Consider the following 21,470-nt stretch of genomic DNA (forward strand, 5'->3'; position numbering starts at 1 on the left):
CGCCCTCTGTTGCTCAATGAACAGCTGTCCCAATGGGCCGAACTTCATAGGATATCCGGCGCTGCCATGAAGGATGTCATAATCCAGTTGTGGCCAACCGAGCCTGTTCCGAATAGCTATTTTGGTTTGCTGCAGAGGCTTGTTGACGCGGTGCCGCGTATCGACGCTGTGAAGCGGTCAACGTGCATTGAGGGTGCACGGATGGCTTTTGCCCGAGTCAAGATGTTCTGGGGGAAGATGAAGGCCATCGATGTTGCGACGAAGAGTCCACCCAAAGGCAAGGACCATCCGAAACCGGAGCATTATTTTGAAGACGTCCTAGAGGCCGCCCGCTTGGTAGAGGGTCAATGCTCGAAAGACATAATGTTCGAGTGAGATGTATGGGAATTGTAAAAGACAATTTTATAGTTAATCTATTTTTATGTTTTGCTCGAAAGCTTGAATTCCTCCTGTGCGGCCGTTTTAATATAATCTGAAAGTTTTCCAGTCGTCGGCTTGAGCCCCCTCGTAGGAAGTACGGGGGTGTTCGGGAAAGCATTTAATCACTCTTTATCCAACGTCTTGGTCCATGAAGGAGGTGATAATGCGGCGAACCAGGCAATCGTACTATAGGGCATTAACACTTTCACTTAGCCATAGGAGTTTTATGGTGGGACTACGACATAGCCCCTGGTGTGTATGCGGCGTATGGTGCCTTGCATATTTGATGTGAAAAAGATCCTTCGTGTGACACGGAGAATCGCTAAAGATTCCAAGAAGTCGTCAAGTGGTTGACCAGCTCACGCCGCATCATGACAGTCAGTTTTCGGCTTTCTCTACTGAGGTGCTCGTCCGGTTTAGACCAGGGCACAATCGCAGTAGTTCTCCCTTTACTACCCTAGCCGATAGAGCGGAACGTAGGGCAGCAAGCACAGGAGCCGGGCAACCCAACTATTAACCCAAGACACAGATTCCGAGCTGATGCATATAAGGCCAAACTTGCGACGCCGAAGTACGTTGTAGAGTTGTTCGGGCTTTTGTTGGCAACTCATTTGTTCCCATACCGAGCCCCTGGCAGTTTATGCCAAGGTATATTTGTGAAACAACCATGTGAGCCGTACTCAGTGGCAAGACAACACGGATGATTAGTTCAGATACTGTTTACTGGGAACTGAGCAATATGCTAATGATTACTTATGATATATATAAAAGCCATCCTCTCGGCTATTTGACATGCTCGGGGTCGGAGGCGGAGGAACAGGCATAGTAAAGGCTCAAAAAATAGAGAGTGTGGTCTACAAAAGTTATTTTGGACCTCCTATCGCACGTCTGCGCCGCCAGTCCTCGGTGGGGGGAATCCTGGATGGAAATAGCCCCTTAGGTGAGTGTACGGATCCGGACTCCGATAGAGCCAGTTTCAGATGTTTATCCTGTTCGCCACCTATTTTTAAAGGATAAAGAAGGAGGAAATAAAGAGAAACTAAATAATAATAATAAGTTACTGGAGTGCTTGCAGGCTTGTTCGTATTGTGCTTCCACCAATGCCCATGGTATCTTGAGTGCGTAATGATGTATGCGCGGTACAAACTTTGTAGGTGTACGGAGTGGGCGGCGGAAGCTGGGTTGCTATTTCCGTTCCGGGAGTGGTTGAACCTCGGGCGAAAATTGCTTCTGACCTCCGGTACTTCGTTGGTGAACTTCTCCGTCATCCCTGTCGCCTGGCAGCCTTCTACCCTTGTGTTCAGCGTTGAGCTTGCCGGCTTGTTTAAAGACCCAGCAGTTTATGTTGGTATGAGTAGCTGGTTTATCGGGGTGGCCATGAATCTGGCAGGGTCGGTCCAATATCCTATCTAGGTTGGATGGTTCGTCTTGATTTGCCTTGAATGGCTTCTTCCGTTGACCGGGCTTGGGATTGCTGAATCCGGCGTTGACCGTTGTGTCGCGTGATCTTTCATCATCGTTGCGACTATTGTATTTGCTTCGTTGTGGCTTAGCATTGCGGTCTCGGATTTCGGAAGTGCCTGGGTCGCTGGCGCTGTTGCTTCTACAAGCGAGCCAGCTGTATTCTCCCGCGCAAAAGCGGGTCATCAGAGCAGTGAGGGTTGTCATGGATTTAGGTCCTTCTTGGTTGAGGTGGTGCGCAAGCCATTCGTCCCGGACACTGTGTCTGAAAGCCGCCAGGGCTTCCGCGTCCGGACAGTCGATGATTTGGTTCTTTTTGACTAAGAACCGAGTCCAGAGCTTCCTGGATGACTCTCCAGGCTGCTGGACAATGTGACTTAGGTCATCGGCATCCGGTGACCGGACATATGTTCCTCGGAAGTTATCGAGGAAGGCCTCTTCCAAGTCCTCCCAGCTGCCTATGGAATTTTCGGGCAGGCTGTTTAACCAGTGCCGAGCTGGCCCTTTTAGCTTTACTGGGAGGTATTTAATGGCATGGAGGTCGTCCCCACGGGCCATATGGATGTGGAGGATGAAATCTTCTATCCATACCGTGGGATCGGTTGTCCCGTCGTACGATTCAATATTAACGGGCTTGAATCCTTCGGGGAATTCATGATCCATTACTTCATCAGTGAAGCAAAGCGGGTGTGCGGCGCCTCTATGTTGGGCCACACTGCGACGTAACTCCGAAGGAGTCCCTTTGCGGTTTTCAGTTCGGGCGTGGCGAGGTTTGATACGTCCGAATAGGTAGCCATCGTCGCGTGTCGAGGCGTGCTTGCGCGATCCGTAGATCGGTCTTGCGTATCCTGCTCTATTGTCCAAGTTCCGCTGCAGGTCATCTGGGCGATCGTGATCCGCATTATTCCTACCTTTACGGCGAGGTGGGGCGATCTGGTGTTCGGCTTGAGTTGCCTCTTTATCCGGACAGAGTTGTCGGTGACCTGCCGCATTGTGTGACGATGGTACGGGCTCCAACGCCCCGTCGTCGGACTGGTATAGCAATCTGTGCTTTGGGTATTTTTTGGCTAGGCCACTAAGGCCCTATTATTCGGCGACCAGGACTTCGGTCCATCTGTCATTGAGTAGGTCTTGGTCAGCTTGAAGCTGCTGATGCTTCTTTTTCAGGCTCCTTGCAGTAGCTATTAGCCTGCGCTTGGAGCGCTCCTGCTCGAGGGGCTCTTCGGGTACGATGAAGTCTTCATCGCCGAGGCTTACCTCATCTTCGGAGAGCGGGAGGTAGTTTTTGTCCTCCGAATTGTCGCTGGGCAGGGCCTGTTCATCGGGGCTGGCTTGCCAGTTTTCCTGTTCCTCCTGTTCGGATCTTGCTCCGACAGGGTTTTCATTGTTTTCGGCGTCGTCCAGAGTACTATTTTCTCCGGTGCCCGCGTTGCTGCGATGTGACTTGGAGCAGTGTTTGGGGCGCCGGTACTTAGACTGTGTCTCAGGAGGTTTATTCTCAACTGGATCTCCTTTGTCATTGTCGCGAGCTTTTTTAGGTGTATCAACCATGTACGCGTTGTACGAAGGGGTGGTCGTCCCACGTCCGGTGACTGGCGGGTCTTGGCCTTGCTCCTTGTCGGCATTGTCGTCTATACCGTCAATGTCTTCGGAGCCATAACCAGGCATGTAGGTTGAGTCCTCGAAAGTGGCTATGAAGTGGGTGGTGGGTGGGAAGCGAAATTCTCCATTATTAGCCTCTAGCTCGAACCGGACATAGTTCGGCCGCGAGTCCTCCGCTAGGGACAGGTTTTTCAATGAATTCAGCACATCGCCGAAGGGCGCGTGTTGGAAGATATCTGCGGCGCTAAACTCGAAGATTGATAACCGATCCAACTCGGTGACCGGGGGCGTGCGTGGTTCGGAACTTATAGCCGGAGGCGAGTCCGGAATTCCGTTGACGCTGATATTGCCTGGTGTTGAGTCTGTGTGCGGCTCCAACACCGCGGACTCTGTGGCTTCGGATGGTGCAATCTGCTCCGGATCTAAGGCCGTAGCGGTTATAGGAACCATCTCCTGAATCCGGTCCGATGACAGATTTAAGTCATGTTCATCAGAGCGAGGGGGAGCGATCGCCGCGGTCTCAAATCCATTGAAGATCAAGTCCCCACGGATATCCGCAACATAGTTCAAGTTTCCAAATCTGACCTGGTGGCCGGGGGCGTAGCTATCGATCTGCTCCAGATGGCCAAGCGAGTTGGCCCGCAGTACGAAGCCACCGAATATGAACATTTGTCCGGGAAGGAAGGTTTCTCCTTGGACAGCGTCGCTATCAATGATTGAAGGGGCCATCGAACCTTTCGTCGACGGCACAGTGGGGGTCTCAATGAAAGCACCAATGTCGGTGTCAAAACCGGCGGATCTCGGGTAGGGGGTCCCAAACTGTGCATCTAGGATCGATGGTAACAGGAGACGGGGGACACGGTGTTTACCCAGGTTCGGGCCCTCTCTATGGAGGTAATACCCTACTTCCTGCTTGATTGATCTTGATGAATATGAGTGTTACAAGAGTTGATCTACCACGAGATCATAATGGCTAAACCCTAAAAGCCTAGCCTGTATGACTATGGTAATGAATGTGTCCTATCCGGACTACACCCTCCGGTTTATATAGGCACCGAGGGGATCTAGGGTTACATAGAGTCGGTTACATAGGAAGGAATCTTCATAGTTGATCACCAAGCTTGCTTTCCACGCCAAGGAGAGTCCAACCCGGACACGGGTACAGTCTTTGGTCTAAATGTCTTCCCAGCCCATCCGTCCGGCCCAATGGATAATAGGCCGGACGCCCGAGGACCCCTTAGTCCAGGACTCCCTCAGACGTGCGTCATGATATTGAATAAGGATGGTGTGAACACCAGCTCGAAACTGACAAGACATTGTGCCACATCACTCCTTAACCTTGGTAGGATTTCTGGATCGATCACCTTCTGAGAGATTGCATTGAGGAATGCACATAGCTTCACAATGGCTAATCGAACGTTCTCCAGTAGAAGCCCCCTCAATGCAACCGGAAGCAATTGCGTCATAATCACATGGCAGACATGAGACTTTAGGTTCTAGAACCTTTTGTCTACCATATTTATTATTCCCTTTATATTCGACGAGAATCCAGACGGGACCTTCATACTGAGCAGGCATTCAAAGAAGATTTCCTTCTCTTCTTTGGTAAGAGCGTAGCTGGCAGGACCTTCATACTGCTTTGGAGGCATGCCGTCTTTTTCGTACAAATGTTGCAGATCCTCCCGTGCCTCTGGTGTATCTTTTGTCTTCCCATACACGCCCAAGAAGCCTAGCAGGTTCACGCAAAGGTTGTTCGTCACATGCATCACGTCGATTGAAGAGCGGACCTCTAGGTCTTTCCAGTAGGTAGGTCCCAAAATATAGATTTCTTCTTCCACATGGGTGCGCGTCCCTCGGCGTCATTCGGAACAGATAGTCCACTGGGACCCTTTCCAAAGATTACATGTATCATTGACCATAGCAAGTACGTGATCACCGGTACGCATGGCGGGCTTCTTCCGGTGATCTACCTCGCCTTTGAAATGCTTGCCTTTCTTTCGACATTGATGGTTGGTCGGAAGAAATCGACGATGCCCCAGGTACACATTCTTCCTGCATTTGTCCAGGTATATACTTTTGGTGTCAGCTAAACAGTGCGTGCATGTGTGGTATCCCTTGTTTTTCTGTCCTGAGAGGTTACTGCGAGCAGGCCAATCATTGATGGTTACAAACAGCAACGCATGCAGGTCAAATTCCTCTTGTTTGTGCTCATCCCACACACGTACACCGTTTCCATTCCACAGCTGTAAAAATTCTTCAACTAATGGCCTTAGGTACACATCAATGTCGTTGTCGGGTTGCTTAGGGCCTTGGATGAGAACTGGCATCATAATGAACTTCCGCTTCATGCACAGCCAAGGAGGAAGGTTATAGATACATAGAGTCACGGGCCAGGTGCTGTGATTGTTGCTCTGCTCCCCAAAAGGATTAATGCCATCCGTGCTTAAACCAAACCATACGTTCCTTGCGTCACCTGCAAACTCCTCCCAGTACTTTCTCTTGATTTTTCTTCACTGCGACCCGTCAGCGGGTGCTCTCAACTTCCCCTCTTTCTTACGGTCCTCTATGTGCCATCGCATCAACTTGGCATGCTCTTTGTTTCTGAACAGACGTTTCAACCGTGGTATCATAGGAGCATACCACATCACCTTGGCAGGAACCCTCTTCCTGGGGCGCTCGCCATCAACATCACCAGGGTCATCTCGTCTGATCTTATACCGCAATGCACCGCATAACGGGCATGCGTTCAAATCCTCGTATGCACCGCGGTACAGGATGCAGTCATTAGGGCATGCATGTATCTTCTGCACCTCCAATCCTAGAGGGCATACAACCTTCTTTGTTGCGTACGTACTGTCGGGCAATTCGTTATCCTTTGGAAGCTTCTTCTTCAATATTTTCAGTAGCTTCTCAAATCCTTTGTTAGGCACACCATTCTCTGCCTTCCACTGCAGCAATTCCAGTACGGTACCGAGCTTTGTGTTGCCGTCTTCGCAATTGGGGTACAACCCTTTTTTGTGATCCTCTAACATGCGATCGAACTTCAGCTTCTCCTTTTCACTTTCGCACTGTCTCTTTGCATCAACAATGACCCAGCGAATATCATCATCAGGCACATCGTCTGGTTCCTCTTGATCTTCAGCTTCCCCCGTTGCAGCATCATCGTATTCAGGGGGCACATAGTTGTCATCATCCTCTTCTTCTTCGCTGTCTTCCATCATAACCACTATTTCTCCGTGCTTGGTCCAAACATTATAGTGTGGCATGAAACCCTTATAAAGCAGGTGGTTGTGAAGGATTTTCCGGTCAGAGTAAGACTTCCTATTCCCACATATAGGGCATGGACAACAGATAAAACCATTCTGCTTGTTTGCCTCAGCCACTTCGAGAAAATTATGCACGCCCTTAATGTACTCGGAGGTGCGTCTGTCACCGTACATCCATTGCCGGTTCATCCGCGTGCATTATATATAATTAAGTGTGTCAAAAACCATTACAGAACATCATGAATAGATAAGTGACCAAATTAATAGAAGTTCATCATCACATTAAAAACCATAGACAGGACGAGGGCTGACGGAAGCGGATACCAAAACCATCGCACTATATAATAACAAACAATAATAAAAGTAAGAAAATTACACAAGTATCTGTCTAAATCATACACGTAAGAGATTTTTCCTTTTAGAAAGAAGATAAGATCAAGAGGCTCACCAAGGTGGTGCCGGCGACGAGATCGGTGCGGGCGATCGACGGCGGTGAGGACGGGGACGGGACAGGGCGGACCGCCAAACTTAGAAAAATCTCGAGGAAAATGGAGCTTGGACAAGGAGCTTCAAGAGGAGAAAGCTTAAGTGTGGCTCGGGCATTTCATCAAACACCTCATGTGCATAGGAAGTGAGCTAGAGCACCACAAAGCTCTCCCCTCGCCGGCCAAAAAAACAGAGCAGTGTGGAGTGCTCTGTTCGCTGGCGAGGGGGTATATATAGGCATCTCATTGGTCCGGGTTCGTGGCTGGAACCGGTACTAAAGGACCCCCTTTGGTCCCGGTTCCAGCCACGAACCGGGACCAATGATTGTGGGCCAGGAGGAGGCCCATTGGTCCCGGTTCGTGTGTGGAACCGGGATCAATGCCCCACGAGGCTCGGCCGGTCCCTGGCCTCACGAACCGGGACCTATGCCCCCATGGGTCCCGGTTCGTGACTGAACCGGGACTAATGGGCTGGCCAGATCTGGACCAAATTCCTGTTTTCTACTAGTGTAGACGACACAAAGCTGTCACCATCATCCGATCACACAAATTTAGGGTTTCCTCCGAAGCTACAAAGGTGGAGGATGGAGAGGATCACCTTAATGATGCCATCAAGAAGGGAACAATGCTCAAGAGTGTCGTCGTCGCCAGCTGTGGCCACGACTAGAAACAAAGGCTTTCACCTGGATAAACCTCACAAGCCCTGCACCATGGTGAGGTAGATTTGGGTCGAGCCCTATTTGGCCCCCATAGTGAGCCCGAGGCTGCAACCACCTGAATCGATCGCCCGTGGTGCGTTGGAGCAACACACAAGGGTGTTCCTTGCTGTCGGAAGGGAAGGTCATAGCCGACCAGGCGCCGCCGCATACAACGCTACCTAGGCACTGGGTCGCCATAACAAACCACTGCATATGATGGAGCACCGTTTGAGGCCGACCATCGTGCCATCCTTCACAGGGGCGCGTGCACCCGAGCAAGGTAGCGTGAGGGGAAACTCACGCCCCCTACGACAACGAGGGGAGGCGGAGAGGAGATGGGTAGTTGGCGGTTGCCAGGGTTCCCACCCAAGCCGCACAATAGGAGCGACACAAGAGCCTTTTTCACATGTTCACTCATGCAAAATTGGGAGATAATTTCACTTCTTCCACCCTGTGCACGAACCAAGGATGCACACATTCTTTTTGAAATATGAGTACTAGGATATGTATCTTGGTCTCACCATGTTTAGTCCACATGAAAGTTTGAAATACGAGTACGAGGATTATTTTCTTAGTTAGTGGACTAGTGCATGTAATCCACCACGTATCAAGCATGGTCCTCATTACTCCAATAAAGAATGTTGAAGTACCCGCCTCCTGGGAACATCCTCACCGCCACCGTCAACCATCGTCGGACGAAGAAGAAGGCGACACACTTACCTGCTCATCGGTGAAGAATCTTTTTGACATGGACAAATTGAAGAGGCTGGGGGTGGCGGGAGTTCAGGTCGTGAGGCAAAGAGGGCTAAATAGGCAAGGCAATCAACGAGAGGTGACCGAATATTGGCCCCGCCGATTTTTCGAAGAAGCACGTGAGCTTGTGCCATCTCCCAGCTCACACGAGCTTCACGTCGCGTTTCCCTTCTCTGCCCGTGGAGAGCCTGGCCAAGTGAAAATGGTCGATTTGACCGTTACCAGCCTGGCTGAGAGGTCAGAATACCGAACACACCCCTACGGTATGTAAGGTTGAGGTAGAATATAGTATGTGAGCTGATACGTACTCCTACTTGATAAGGCCAAATGCTCATTTTTCCTGACTAGTCTACCTTATCAGCCTTGGATTTAGACTAGGCTCCACATTAAACATCCGGCCAAAGTAGGACACCGCATAATTTTCTTGTGGAACGTCAGTAACTTTTCATCAACGCAACGTTTAATAGGATTATTATCTGACGGCACAGCGTTAGGGCAAAACAAGCATTGTACTTACGTACGCACTTAACTGCCAGCGTAAGCTATACACCTCCACACAATTCCGTATGCTCCAAACTTGCGACAGGGAAACGGAACCCCTGGCCCAGACCATTTTCTTATCAGGTGAGACTGTGAGAGCGTGACGTCTCTTTTTTCCTTCTCATCCATCTCGCCTTGCCCGCAATGGAGGACGGGTGATGGCGGGATGGCGACCGGTAGGTGCCCTGTCAATTGCTGCCGCGATTCGTGCGTACGCATGTAGACATGGACGTAGCCCGGGATCGGATATACAACAAATAAACCGGAGTGTACACGGCCAAAACCCGAGCCCAAGAGATCCAGTTGTTTACTCGCGGCCCGATCCTCTATCATTTTGTTAACTGTGTGGCCGCCGATGACGTGTCGGTTGCTGTATCGACTGTATATACAGATGGGAAATGTCGTATCCTGTAGCGGTCGCGGTCGCTTCTTTTTGATCGGCAGCGACCCGGCGAGAAAGGATTCCGGATTTCTGGCCCAGGCCGCGCCAAATCTCCGGTTTCAGGCGCAGCGCCACCGTTGCACGAGCACCACAGACCCTCTCGCTCGCACGGCACACACGGCACACACACGACACGATCATAGGAAGCCCCCGACACCTGGGCAGGGCAGCCCCTCCCCCTCGTAGCCATCATCATTGCCCCAATAATTCACTCCCCGCACCGGAAGCCGATCGCCACCACCACCAGTAGAGCGCGCCGCGCGCCAATAATAGGGGCGCGCGCATGGCGTCCCAGCGCTGAAACACACTGCTCGCTGGTCAGTGGCCACTGGCCGGCCACCGCACGCACGCACCCACGCTTCGATCGAGCACGAGCACGGCGCGCAGCGGGCCGATGTCCATGCGCGACCGCGGCGCCTCCACCGTGTCCCCGTCGCTGCGCTTCCTCGGCTTCATTAAGCAGCCGGATGACGCCGGCGCTGCCGACCAGGAGCTCGAGCTCGACGAGCGCGACGTAGTCTGGTCGTCGTCCCCCTCCTTCTCCTCGGCCTCCACCGCCTCGTCGCCCTCGCCCACGCCGTCCCCGTCCGGGGGAAGCCACCGCTGGCCCCTCTCCTCCCGCGCGTTCCCGTCCGGCGGCGCCGGCCTGTCGTCGCTCATCGCCGACGAGGACAACCACTCGCCCAGCGCGGCCATCCCGGCCGCGGCCCGACGGGAGAAGCAGCCGCGCTCGCAGCCGTACCACCAGTCTGCGCCGGTGGCCGTGCCCGCCTGGTCCAAGGCGACGGCGGACAGGCGACGCCGGGAGGCGGAGCAAGAGGCCGCTGACGAGGAGGAAGAGTTGGAGGACGACGAACTCATGGTGCCGCCGCATGAGATGGCCGCGCGCCGGGCCGCGGCGGCGGCGTCGGTGATGGAGGGCGCTGGGCGGACGCTGAAGGGGCGCGACCTCCGGCGCATGCGCAACGCCGTGTGGCGCACCACCGGCTTCCTCGACCTGTGAAAAAGGACGCTCCTTTGGAGGTTTCTTTCGCTGCCCACGTCACTCCAATTGATGGTGTAGTATTTGTTACAGAAAATGTGGATCTTCTGTTGGTACGTTTGGGATTCTAGGTGAAATATTTTGATGTACTACTACTAGTAAATTATTAACAAGTGGTTATGTTTTTCCTAGAAGAAAAGAATGCTGATCACGGAGCAACTAAATAAGGTCTAAATGGCTGGTTTGAACTTGCAACTAACCACAATAGCCACTGGGATACAATTGCTTTATGATCTGTACCTTTTTTTTTGCAAAATGATACTTCCTTCGTCCCAAAGTGAAGGGAGTACTTACTACTGAGCTTCATTTAGAAGGGAAGAAAAAGATTTGCAAAAGGTAAGTAAAATGTGTTGCATGGTACAAACACGTACGAGTGTAACTGCTGTATTCTCTCTGTTCACTTTTATAAGATGTCTAGACAATTCAGACAGCCCACAGAATAGTGCAATGTCATCTGTCCAAAACGTCTTATAAAAGTGAACGGAGGGAGTAGTCTATTTTTATAATTGAAAAGAGCACAACACATTTTACCAGTCGTACGTGTATATGTGCATGGATTTTGTATGCCATTGTGATTAGCAGAGTGCTTTTATCTGATGTTGCACTAGTACTATATCCAGGGTCTCCTTTACCAGCTGCAGGTGAAGAATCCTCTTTCTCGTTGGCACACTCCTCTAATGGATTTGGTTTACAATAACGTTGATGCTGGTTTGATCCTTTTAACGCTAAATCCTGTTTTGGTGCTATCATTCGGGACAGCGCCGATTGCCTTTTTTTCTGCTTGGAATCGACTGGAAGGATGCTCAGATGGAACCGAAGTTAAACTGTTATCTTGTTGAGAGCATATCTGATGGTTGTGAGATAACTGTTGCTAAAATTTGCTAGTTTTTTTTTCTTTATATAAAGATGGCTCTCCCTCCGATTTCATTTAGTAGAAACAACACTGTCTTAAATATAGTAGAACAAAAGAATAAAAGCAGCATATGCCATATATGACCTAGAGCACCTAGATATATCAAGCTGATCCACGGTCGTCCGAAGATCCACCTTCAGCGCACCATCAACAAGCCTTGTACTCATGAATATACCCATACCCTACTCGTTTATACTAACATGTGGACCTTACCCGTGAAGTCTGTCGTGAGCTTGTGAACCTATGTTAAAGTTGTCACCAATTATCAATTTAAATTAAGATAATTGTTATGTACTCATATATCTGTTATTGAGTTGAGATAAATATTACTTTTTGTCAAATGTGATACCGATGAATGTAAAATTGTGAATATCGTGTGTACTATTTAATCTAACCATTGTGTACCACATGTGAATTTGGTATTCGTTCGATATTTTGATAATATGTATGTTGTTGCTTTCTTTAGTGATGTCATGTGAACGTCGACTATATGACACTTCACCATACTTGGGTCTAAGGGAAGGCATTGTGGAGTAAAAAATAGATGATGAGTTGCTAGAGTGATTGTAGGATCGAAAGTATGTCTAGAGGGGGTGATTAGACTACTTGACCAAATAAAAACCTAACATTTTCCCAATTTTAGTTGTGGGCAGATTTTAGCAAATCTGGCAAGTCAACCATCACCCTACACATGTAATTCTAAGAGTATAGAACGGTAAAGTAAGACATTGCACATGTAAGTAAAGGAGGGGTTTGGAGAAGGCAAACACAACGAGGACACGGTAATTTTTTGGCGTGGTTCCGATAGATGGTGCTATCGTATGTCCACGTTGATGAAGACTTCAACTTCAACCCACGAAGGGTAACGGCTGCGCGAGTCCACGGAGGGTTGTTCGGGAACATAGTATTTCAAAAAAATTCCTACGATCGCGCAAGATCTATCTAGGAGAAGCATAGCAACGAGCGGGGAGAGTGTGTCCACGTACCCTCGTAGACCGAAAGCGGAAGCGTTTAGTAACGCGGTTGATATAGTCGAATTTCTTCGCGATTCAACCGATCTAAGTACCGAACGCACGGCACCTCCGCGATCTGCACACGTTCAGCTCGGTGACGCCCCTCAAACTCTAGATCCAGCTGAGGCCGAGGCAGAGTTCCGTCAGCACGACAGCGTGGTGACGGTGATGATGAAGTTACCGGCGCAGGGCTTCGCCTAAGCACTATGACGATATGACCGAGGTGTAAAACTGTGGAGGGGGGCACCGCACACGGCTAAAGATCAACTTGTGTGCCTTTGGGGTGCTCCCCTACCCCGTATATAAAGGAGGGAGGGAGGAGGCGGCCGGCCTAGGGGGCGCGCCAAGCATAGGGAGTCCTACTAGGACTCCCAAGTCCTAGTAGGATTCCCTTTCCTATTGGGAGTAGGAGAGAAGGAAAGAGAAGGAGAGGAAGAAAGAAAGGGGGGCCGCGCCCCACCCCTTGTCCAATTCGGTTTGGGCAGCGGGGAGGCGCGCGCCACCTCTTTCCCCTTCTCCCCTCTCTCCACTAAAGCCCAATAAGGCCCATCACTTCTCCTGGCGAATTCGCGTAACTCCCCGGTACTCCGAAAAATACCCGAATCACTCGGAACCTTTCCGATGTACGAATATAGCCTTCCAATATATGAATCTTTACCTCTCAACCATTTTGAGACTCCTCGTCATGTCCGTGGTCTCATTCGGGACTCTGAACAAACTTCGGTCATCAAGTCACATAACTCATAATACAAATCGTCATCGAACGTTAAGCGTGCGGACCCTACGGGTTCGAGAACTATGTAGACATGACCGAGACACATCTCTGGTCAATAACCAATAGCGGAACTTGGATGCTCATATTGGCTCCTACATATTATACGAACATCATTATCGGTCAAACCGCATAACAACATGCGTTGTTCCCTTTGTCATCGGTATGTTACTTGCCCGAGATTCGATCGTCGGTATCCTCATACCTAGTTCAATCTCATTACCGGCAAGTCTCTTTACTCGTTCTGTAATGCATCATCCCGTAACTAACTCATTAGTCACATTGCTTGCAAGGCTTATAGTGATCTTCATTACCGAGAGGGCCCAGAGATACCTCTCCGATTCACGGAGTGACAAATCCTAATCTTGATCTATGCCAACCCAACAAACACCTTCGAAGACACCTGTAGAGCATCTTTATAATCACCTAGTTACATTGTGACGTTTGGTAGCACACAAGGTGTTCCTCCGGTATTCGGGAGTTGCATAATCTCATAGTCAGAGGAACATGTATAAGTCATGTAGAAAGCAATAGAAATAAAACTAAATGATCATTTATGCTAAGCTAACGGATGGGTCTTGTCCATCACATCATTCTCTTAATGATGTGATCCCGTTCATCAAATGATAACACATGTCTATGGTCAGGAAACTTAACCATCTTTAATTAACGAGCTAGTCTAGTAGAGGCATATTAGGGACACTTTGTTTTGTCTATGTATTCACACATGTATCAAGTGTCCGGTTAATACAATTCTAGCATGAATAATAAACATTTATCATGATATAAGGAAAAAAGAATAACTTTATTATTGCCTCTAGGGCATATTTCCTTCAGTCTCCCACTTGCACTAGAGTCAATAATCTAGTTCACATCGCCATGTGATTTAACACCAATAGTTCACATCACCATGTGATTAACACCCATAGTTTACATCGCTATGTGAACAACACTCAAAGGGTCTACTAGAGTCAATAATCTAGTTCACATCGCTATGTGATCAACACCCAAGAGCACTAAGGTGTGATCATGTTTTGCTTGTGAGATAAATTTAGTCAACGGATCTGCCAGATTCAGAGCCGTATGTATTTTTGCAAATTTCTATGTTTACAATGCTCTGCACGAAGCTACTCTAGCTAATTGCTCCCACTTTCAATATGTATGTAGATCGAGACTCTGAGTCATCCAGATCGGTGTCAAAGCTTGCATCGACGTAGCTCCTTATGACGAACTCTTTATCACCTCCATAACCGAGAAACATATCCTTATTCCACTAAGGATAAGTTTGACCGCTGTCCAGTGATCCACTCCTGGATCACTATTGTACCCTCTTGCCAAACTTATGGCAAGGTACACAATAGGTCTGGTACACAGCATAGCATACTTTATAGAACCTATGACTGAGGCATAGGGAATGACTTTCATTCTCTTTCTATTTTCTACAGTGGTCGGGTTTTGAGTCTTACTCAACTTCACACCTTGCAACACAGGCAAGAACTCCTTCTTTGACTGTTCCATTTTGAACTACTTCAAAATCTTGTCAAGGTATGTATTCATTGAAAATCTTATCAAGCGTCTTGATCTATCTCTATAGATCTTGATGCTCAATCTGTAAGCAGCTTCACCGAGGTCTTTCTTTGGAAAACTCCTTTCAAACACTCGTTTATGCTTTCTAGAAAATTCTACATCATTTTCGATGAACAATATGCCATTCACATATACTTATCAGAAAGGTTGTAGTGCTCCCACTCACTTTCTTGTAAATACAGGCTTCACCACAAGTCTGTATAAAACCGTATGCTTTGATCACACTATCAAAGCGTATACTCCAACTCCGAGAGGCTTGCACCAGTCCATAAATGGATCACTGGAGCTTGCACACTTTGTTAGCACCTTTAGGATCGACAAAACCTTCTGGTTGCATCATATACAACTCTTCTTTGAGATATCCATTAAGGAATGCAGTTTCAACATCCATTTGCGAAATTTCATAAAATGCGGCAATTGCTAACATGATTCGGACAGACTCTAAGCATCGATACGAGTGAAAAAATCTCATGGTAGTCAACACCTTGAACTTGTCGAAAACCTTTTGCGACAATTCGAGCTTTGTAGATAGTAACACTACTATCAGGGTCCGTCTTTCTCTTGAAGATCCATTTATTCTGAATGGCTCACCGATCATCGGGCAAGTCAACCAAACTCCATACTTTGTTCTCATACATGGATCCCATCTCAGATTTCATGGCCTCAAACCATTTCACGGAATCTGGGCTCATCATCGCTTCCTCATAGTTCGTAGGTTCGTCATGGTCTAGTAACATGATTCCTAGAATAGGATTACCGTACCACTCTGGTGCGGAACATATTCTGTTTGACCTACGAGGTTCGGTAGTAACTTGATCTGAAGTTTCATGATCATCATCATTAACTTCCTCACTAATTGGTGTAGGCATCACTGGAACCGATTTTTGTGATGAACTACTTTCCAATTTGGGAGAAGATATAATTACCTCATCAAGTTTTACTTTCCTCCCACTCACTTCTTTCGAGAGAAAACTCTTTCTCTAGAAAGGATCCATTCTTAGCAACAGATATCTTGCTTCGGATCTGTGATAGAAGGTGTCAGGGATATACCCCGCGGTATGACCCGGTCGGAATTATGACCCGGGCGGACTTGGCGACTCACCAGAGACCCGGCTGGAGCTAGGCGACTCACTGGCGATCCGCCCGGATATGGCGGTTTACATGTAACCCGCCTGGACATTGTGACTCACTCGAGACCCGGCGGGCGGATCATACGGACGACAAGGCCCAAGGCCCAGCAGGCCGGTTCATACTCTGGTGGGCCGGCTTAAGAGGAAAGCGTAAGGAATATTCCCTTACAAAGGAAGCAAGACTAGGACTCCACTTGTAATTGAGTAATCCTAATCCTACTAGGACTAGTCATGTAACCCGCCCCTTCAACTTATATAAGGAGGGGCAGGGCACCCGAAAGAGGGACAAGTAAGAAGCTCAATAATCTCTAGGGCTAGACACAACTAAAGGGGAGCCGACTTATGCAGCGACTCCCTCATGAGCATAATGAGACCTAGCCACAAACAGCATGTAGGGCTATTACCGGATGATGTTTCCCGGGGCCCGAAGCTGTCTAAACCCTTGTCTTGTGTTGCGTCTCTCAATTCCGCTCAACCCCTCTCAAGCTACCACATAGATGCGTTGGCCTCACGACCAAGTCCTCACGCTAGGACATCTGTCGTGACAATTCCACGATAGTTGGTGCCCACCGTGGGGCTTGCGCATGATGGTGTTGAGTTCTTCGAGGGATCTCTCCCCAAGGTCGAGAAGTTCGTAATTTTCGGGAGGAGGAAATTCCAATTCAGAAGGATCTGCGTCAGTTTCAGATTAGCCAGTCTGGATTGGCAATATATGATTTAAGAAGCTAGGGTTCGGCGTCCTGTGCGCCGCCGCAAACGCGGCTTGGCGAACCAAAGCCAGATCGATAAGGGAAACCGAGACCGACAAAATTCAATTACTGATTCAACTCGTACGTGGAGATTGACCAGAAGCGACCCGCTGAGCCGCTGTTCCCACACGTACTGTCTTCAAGTCCCGAGGAAGCCAGAGATGCTATTATGCGATTTTCAATTGATCTCTACAGCTATTACTCACGGGATATTGCGAGGTTTCACTGCTGCTGCTATGACGCGCCCAGCCATCAATCAACCGGATCAAGTAGTACATGACTACTACTTTCTCACGTGAGGCTACTAAGTAGTACTGGTTCAGTTTTATTTTTAATTACCAAAGGGAAGACCACAACCCGATCTTTTCAACTGGGCCTGACCCGGAAGCGGATACGACTACGACCCGGAAGTGGAGATAGCGTTTGACCCGGAAGTGGAGATAGCGTTGACCCGGTCTTGTCACGCTACTTTCCTTCGCCGGTGTCGCTTCAGGGCCGCCATCGCCGCGCCCCGACGGCCGTTTCAGCCGCTGCCCCTGATGAGCCGACTCGCTGCCGCTACTCCTACTACCTCTGCCGAGGCCCTATCCGCAAGCGCCCCTATAGCTACATGATTGAGTCGCCCGAGTCAGTCCGGCGTTCGTCGCCGCCTTGCCTCGTCTGCCCCTATTCTGCTCGGGCTCCCTGCTTCAGCGCTGCCCTATGCGCATGTCGTCGTTTAGACCCCGGCACCTATCGCGCTGACTCTATACTGCTACTCTCCGCTCGCCGGTTCACCACTGATGTCAGCTGCTGTTGTCCACGCGCGTCGGTTCTGCCGAGCCGCCGCCACGGCCCTTTGCCGTTTCAAGTCACAGCCGACTGTCACCGTTGATGAGGATGAGTTCAAGAACTTGCTGAAGGGACATGTTTGAAGAATTATGATTACATACGCTGCTGTTGAGGATGTTTGCCTTTGCCTCGCTGGGTGCTTCATCCGCGTTGCCGAGCCGCCTTTCGCTTGAAACTGATGAGACAGTAAGTCGCCGGCTGTCCCAGCTTGCCGAGCGCTGGCTGCCACCGCTGTTTTGGCCATTAAAAAGTTCATCTACCATGTGCTAGTTGAGTACTCACGTCTAGATCAGTGAAAGTACTACTTCGGTACTACTATTCATCACACAATGAGCCGCCACCTGCCCTTGGGTCGACTCGCGTCCGGTTCAAGCTGTTCAAGTCGCCGCTTCCGCCGTCTCAAACGCGCTGCCGTTGCAATTTTTGAGCCGCTGCCATGGTGATGCCTCCGTTTCGCTGCTGTGTTGAGACGCCGGGGCCGCATTGAGCCGCCTCTGCCGTGTTAAGCCGCCTGGGCCATATTGAGTTGTCGGTCTGCCTGAGCTGCCTCTCTTGCGTTGAACGGATCACCCGTCATCCAAACAATCAGGTGATATCTATCCGTTTAAATTTATTTTATTTAGCATATATTGCTTTTTGTCAAAGAACAATTACTTTGGCTTGCGATGTTTTTGATGCAGGACAATTGTTCACTACATCAACACGACGTGGTTGACTCGCCTGTCCGCGCGGCTTACCGCGCCTGCGATTGACTCGCCCGTCCGCGCCAGCTTACAATGCCACGACCGACTCATCTGTCTGTACCGCCTCTGATGCTACGGTCGTCTTTACTGTCTGTCTCTCGCGGCTTGGTCTACATCAACACACCGGGCCGCACCTGTCTGCATGAGCTGTTTATTGAGTATGAGCAAGTCACTGCTTGAGAAGCCCGGTTTTCTTCCAACAAACTGGATGCAATCATCATGTATTATCAGCCGCCATCTGCACTGGATGGATCAATGGGCATGCGCACAAGTCGCCGCTATTACAATTTGGTTAACTTCAAACAGCCAGTTGGAAGGAACCATTGGCCGAGTTGTTGACACGGCTCATACGGGATCATTTATAACCTGCCGCAGTCACCTAAACATTCTGTGGATTCACATCGCGCTATCAATGCCAATGATGTACACCTTCTGCTATGGTCAAATACGGAGAATCTCAAGACAACTCCTCGAGTCGTCTTAAGACTCGGGGGCTACAATGATATGACTCGGCAAAATTGGCTAGTATCAGCGAATCAAGAACTCTGGGTCATTGGAGGGAAAAATAACCTGGTCCCGGAGGCTACTGCTGCATTGATGAAAATTTAAAGGCCGTCAGAAACTTTCCGGCTTAAAAAGGTGCCTGGTAAAACAAAAAAATTCCGGCTCAATAGAAGAGTTCTGGGTTATCAAAAGAGATTCCGGTTTAAAATCCGGTTCAAGGGAAATCTATTCTCCCACAAAATTCTGAAGCTCTCAAATCCGGTTCAAAATTCCGGTTCAAGAAGAATATTATCTCTTGCAAAGTTGAGTTCTCAGGAAAAATTAAAGGATGCCAAAGAGAGCTTGCTGCCATGATGCGCGGTTCAAACAGGGGTATTCTGCCTGATTGGCTTATCCTATGGTCATTTGGGGGCTTCCTGTTCAAACATAGGTCGTATTCGAACCAAAGAGAACATAGCTGTCGGTACCCTCTTGATCGGCACTATGCCAAACCCACTAGGGGGCTTCTTGATCGTATTCGAATCATAGCTTAAACCCTTTTGGGTCCGACTTTGATCGTATTCAAATCAGAGTCGTTAAAAAACTCTCAAGGTCATTTGGGTGCTTCCTGTTCAAACATAGGTCGTATTCGAACCAAAGAGAACATAGCTGTCGGTAGCCTCTTGGTCGGCACAACGCCAAACCCACTAGGGGGCTTCTTGATCATATTCGAATCATAGCTTAACCCCTTTTGGGTCCAACTTTGATCGTATTTGAATCAGAGTCGTTAAAAAACTCTCAAGGTCATTTGGGGGCTTCCTGTTTAAACATAGGTCGTATTCGAACAAAAGAGAACATAGCTGTCGGTACCCTCTTGATCGGCGCAACGCCAAAACCACTAGGGGGCTTCCCGATCGTATTCGAATCCTAGCTTAACCCCTTTTGGTCCGGCTTACTGATCGTATTCGAATCAGAAGCCTCGCTTTTTTCTCTTTGTTTGACTTAATTTTTTGAAAACAGTCTTTTGGGTTTGTCTTGAGACTTTTTGTTCATATCTGAAGCATATATGTGGTTTCGATTAATCTGGCTTGACTTTGGATGATAAGTCGCCATCATATGACAATCATAAACATTTGGAAATTTTGGCTTCTAAAGATTGGGTTATCACCCTTACTGCACAGGTATCCTAAACCGGTAGTACGATTCAATATCACAGGAACCGGTTTTCCAAACTGGATTATATTATTCAAATGTTTAATAGCCAACATGGCTGGATTTTTATTATGGTTATCAATAGCCAATATTATGATGGAGGTCTTCAAAGTCGCTTCAGCGCAATGGTTATTATTTTATTAATGGACATGATTTATTTTTACAATTGAGGGAATAGTCCCGAGTCGCTGCAGGCTTACGACCCGGCACTTGGGGGCTACATTATTCAAATTGAGATTACATCAAATATACAAGTCCCGTGTCACTGCCAGCATGCACCATGGCACTTGGGGGCTCATGTAAAGTCATTTTTTGATCAACTTATTGAAGACCCGACTCATCCCATTGTAATGAGCCGGCCCTTGGGGGCTACCAATTGCTCCTGTCAAAAAAATCAAGGTACAAAAGCCTCAGTCCATTATATTGAAAGATCCACTAGTCAGTTGGTAGAGTACAAAGCTCTTAACCTTATGGACGTGGGTTCAAGCCCCATGGTGGAGATTACATCATATGATGTTAATATCAATGAATTATATACAAAGTCCCAGCTCAGTATTATCTTACTGAGCCTGCCCTTGGGGGCTACACGTTGCTGCTCAAGTCTACATGATCATATTTACAAAGTCCCTGCTCATTATTGCATAATGACCCGGCCCTTGGGGGCTACACTAGTTGAAGCTTTTATGGGCATCAGGCAATTACAAGTCCCAGGTTGCTGCAAGCATGATAACCCGGCACTTGGGGGCTACATATGTGGAATATTCAGTTTTGACTCATGATTGAGATGAACAATCTGGATTTCTTCAAAATTGCAACATTTATATTGAAGCAAGTCTTAAGCTATCACTATGTTCTCCTCTTAAGACTTGGGGGCTACAGGTAATATGCATATAAGGAAGGAATGTCTCCAAAATTATCAGTTTTTAGTAAGTCAGGGATCATATTATCAGTCGGCCTGAATAACTCAAGAAGATCAATTACATGACCCGGCGTCTGCAACAGTTATGACTCGGCATCATCTGTTTTATAACCCGACAGTTTTGGCAATGATAAACCGGCAAGTTTTACATCTTTAAGCCGGTTGAAAATCATATGAGTATTTCAAAGACCAATATTTCTGTCAAGCTAGAGCATTGGAAGCCAAGTCAAATGGATTATTCTTTATAATATTTTTTCTACAAGAAAACAATGTCTGCAAATTGATTATGAAGCTGGTCTGTTAACCCGGATTTTTTCAGAAGAAGTGCCCGGATTTTTTGCATTGGCAAAATTTGAACATATCTGCTAAAGGATATTTGCTATGAGATCATAGATACATATTATGAAGG

General features: G+C 48.4%; 1 protein-coding gene across 1 annotated transcript; it reads left to right on the forward strand.

Moving 5' to 3' along the window:
• The first annotated feature begins 9,798 nt into the window (after window positions 1-9,798).
• LOC123054060 (uncharacterized) lies at window positions 9,799-10,939 on the forward strand. Its single transcript, XM_044477724.1, has one exon. The coding sequence runs from the start codon at window positions 10,062-10,064 to the stop codon at window positions 10,668-10,670; it is 609 nt and encodes a 202-aa protein (XP_044333659.1). The 5' UTR covers window positions 9,799-10,061; the 3' UTR covers window positions 10,671-10,939.
• The last annotated feature ends 10,531 nt before the right edge of the window (window positions 10,940-21,470 follow it).

The sequence above is a fragment of the Triticum aestivum genome, chromosome 2D, assembly GCF_018294505.1.
Source record: "Triticum aestivum cultivar Chinese Spring chromosome 2D, IWGSC CS RefSeq v2.1, whole genome shotgun sequence".
NCBI lineage: Eukaryota > Viridiplantae > Streptophyta > Magnoliopsida > Poales > Poaceae > Triticum > Triticum aestivum.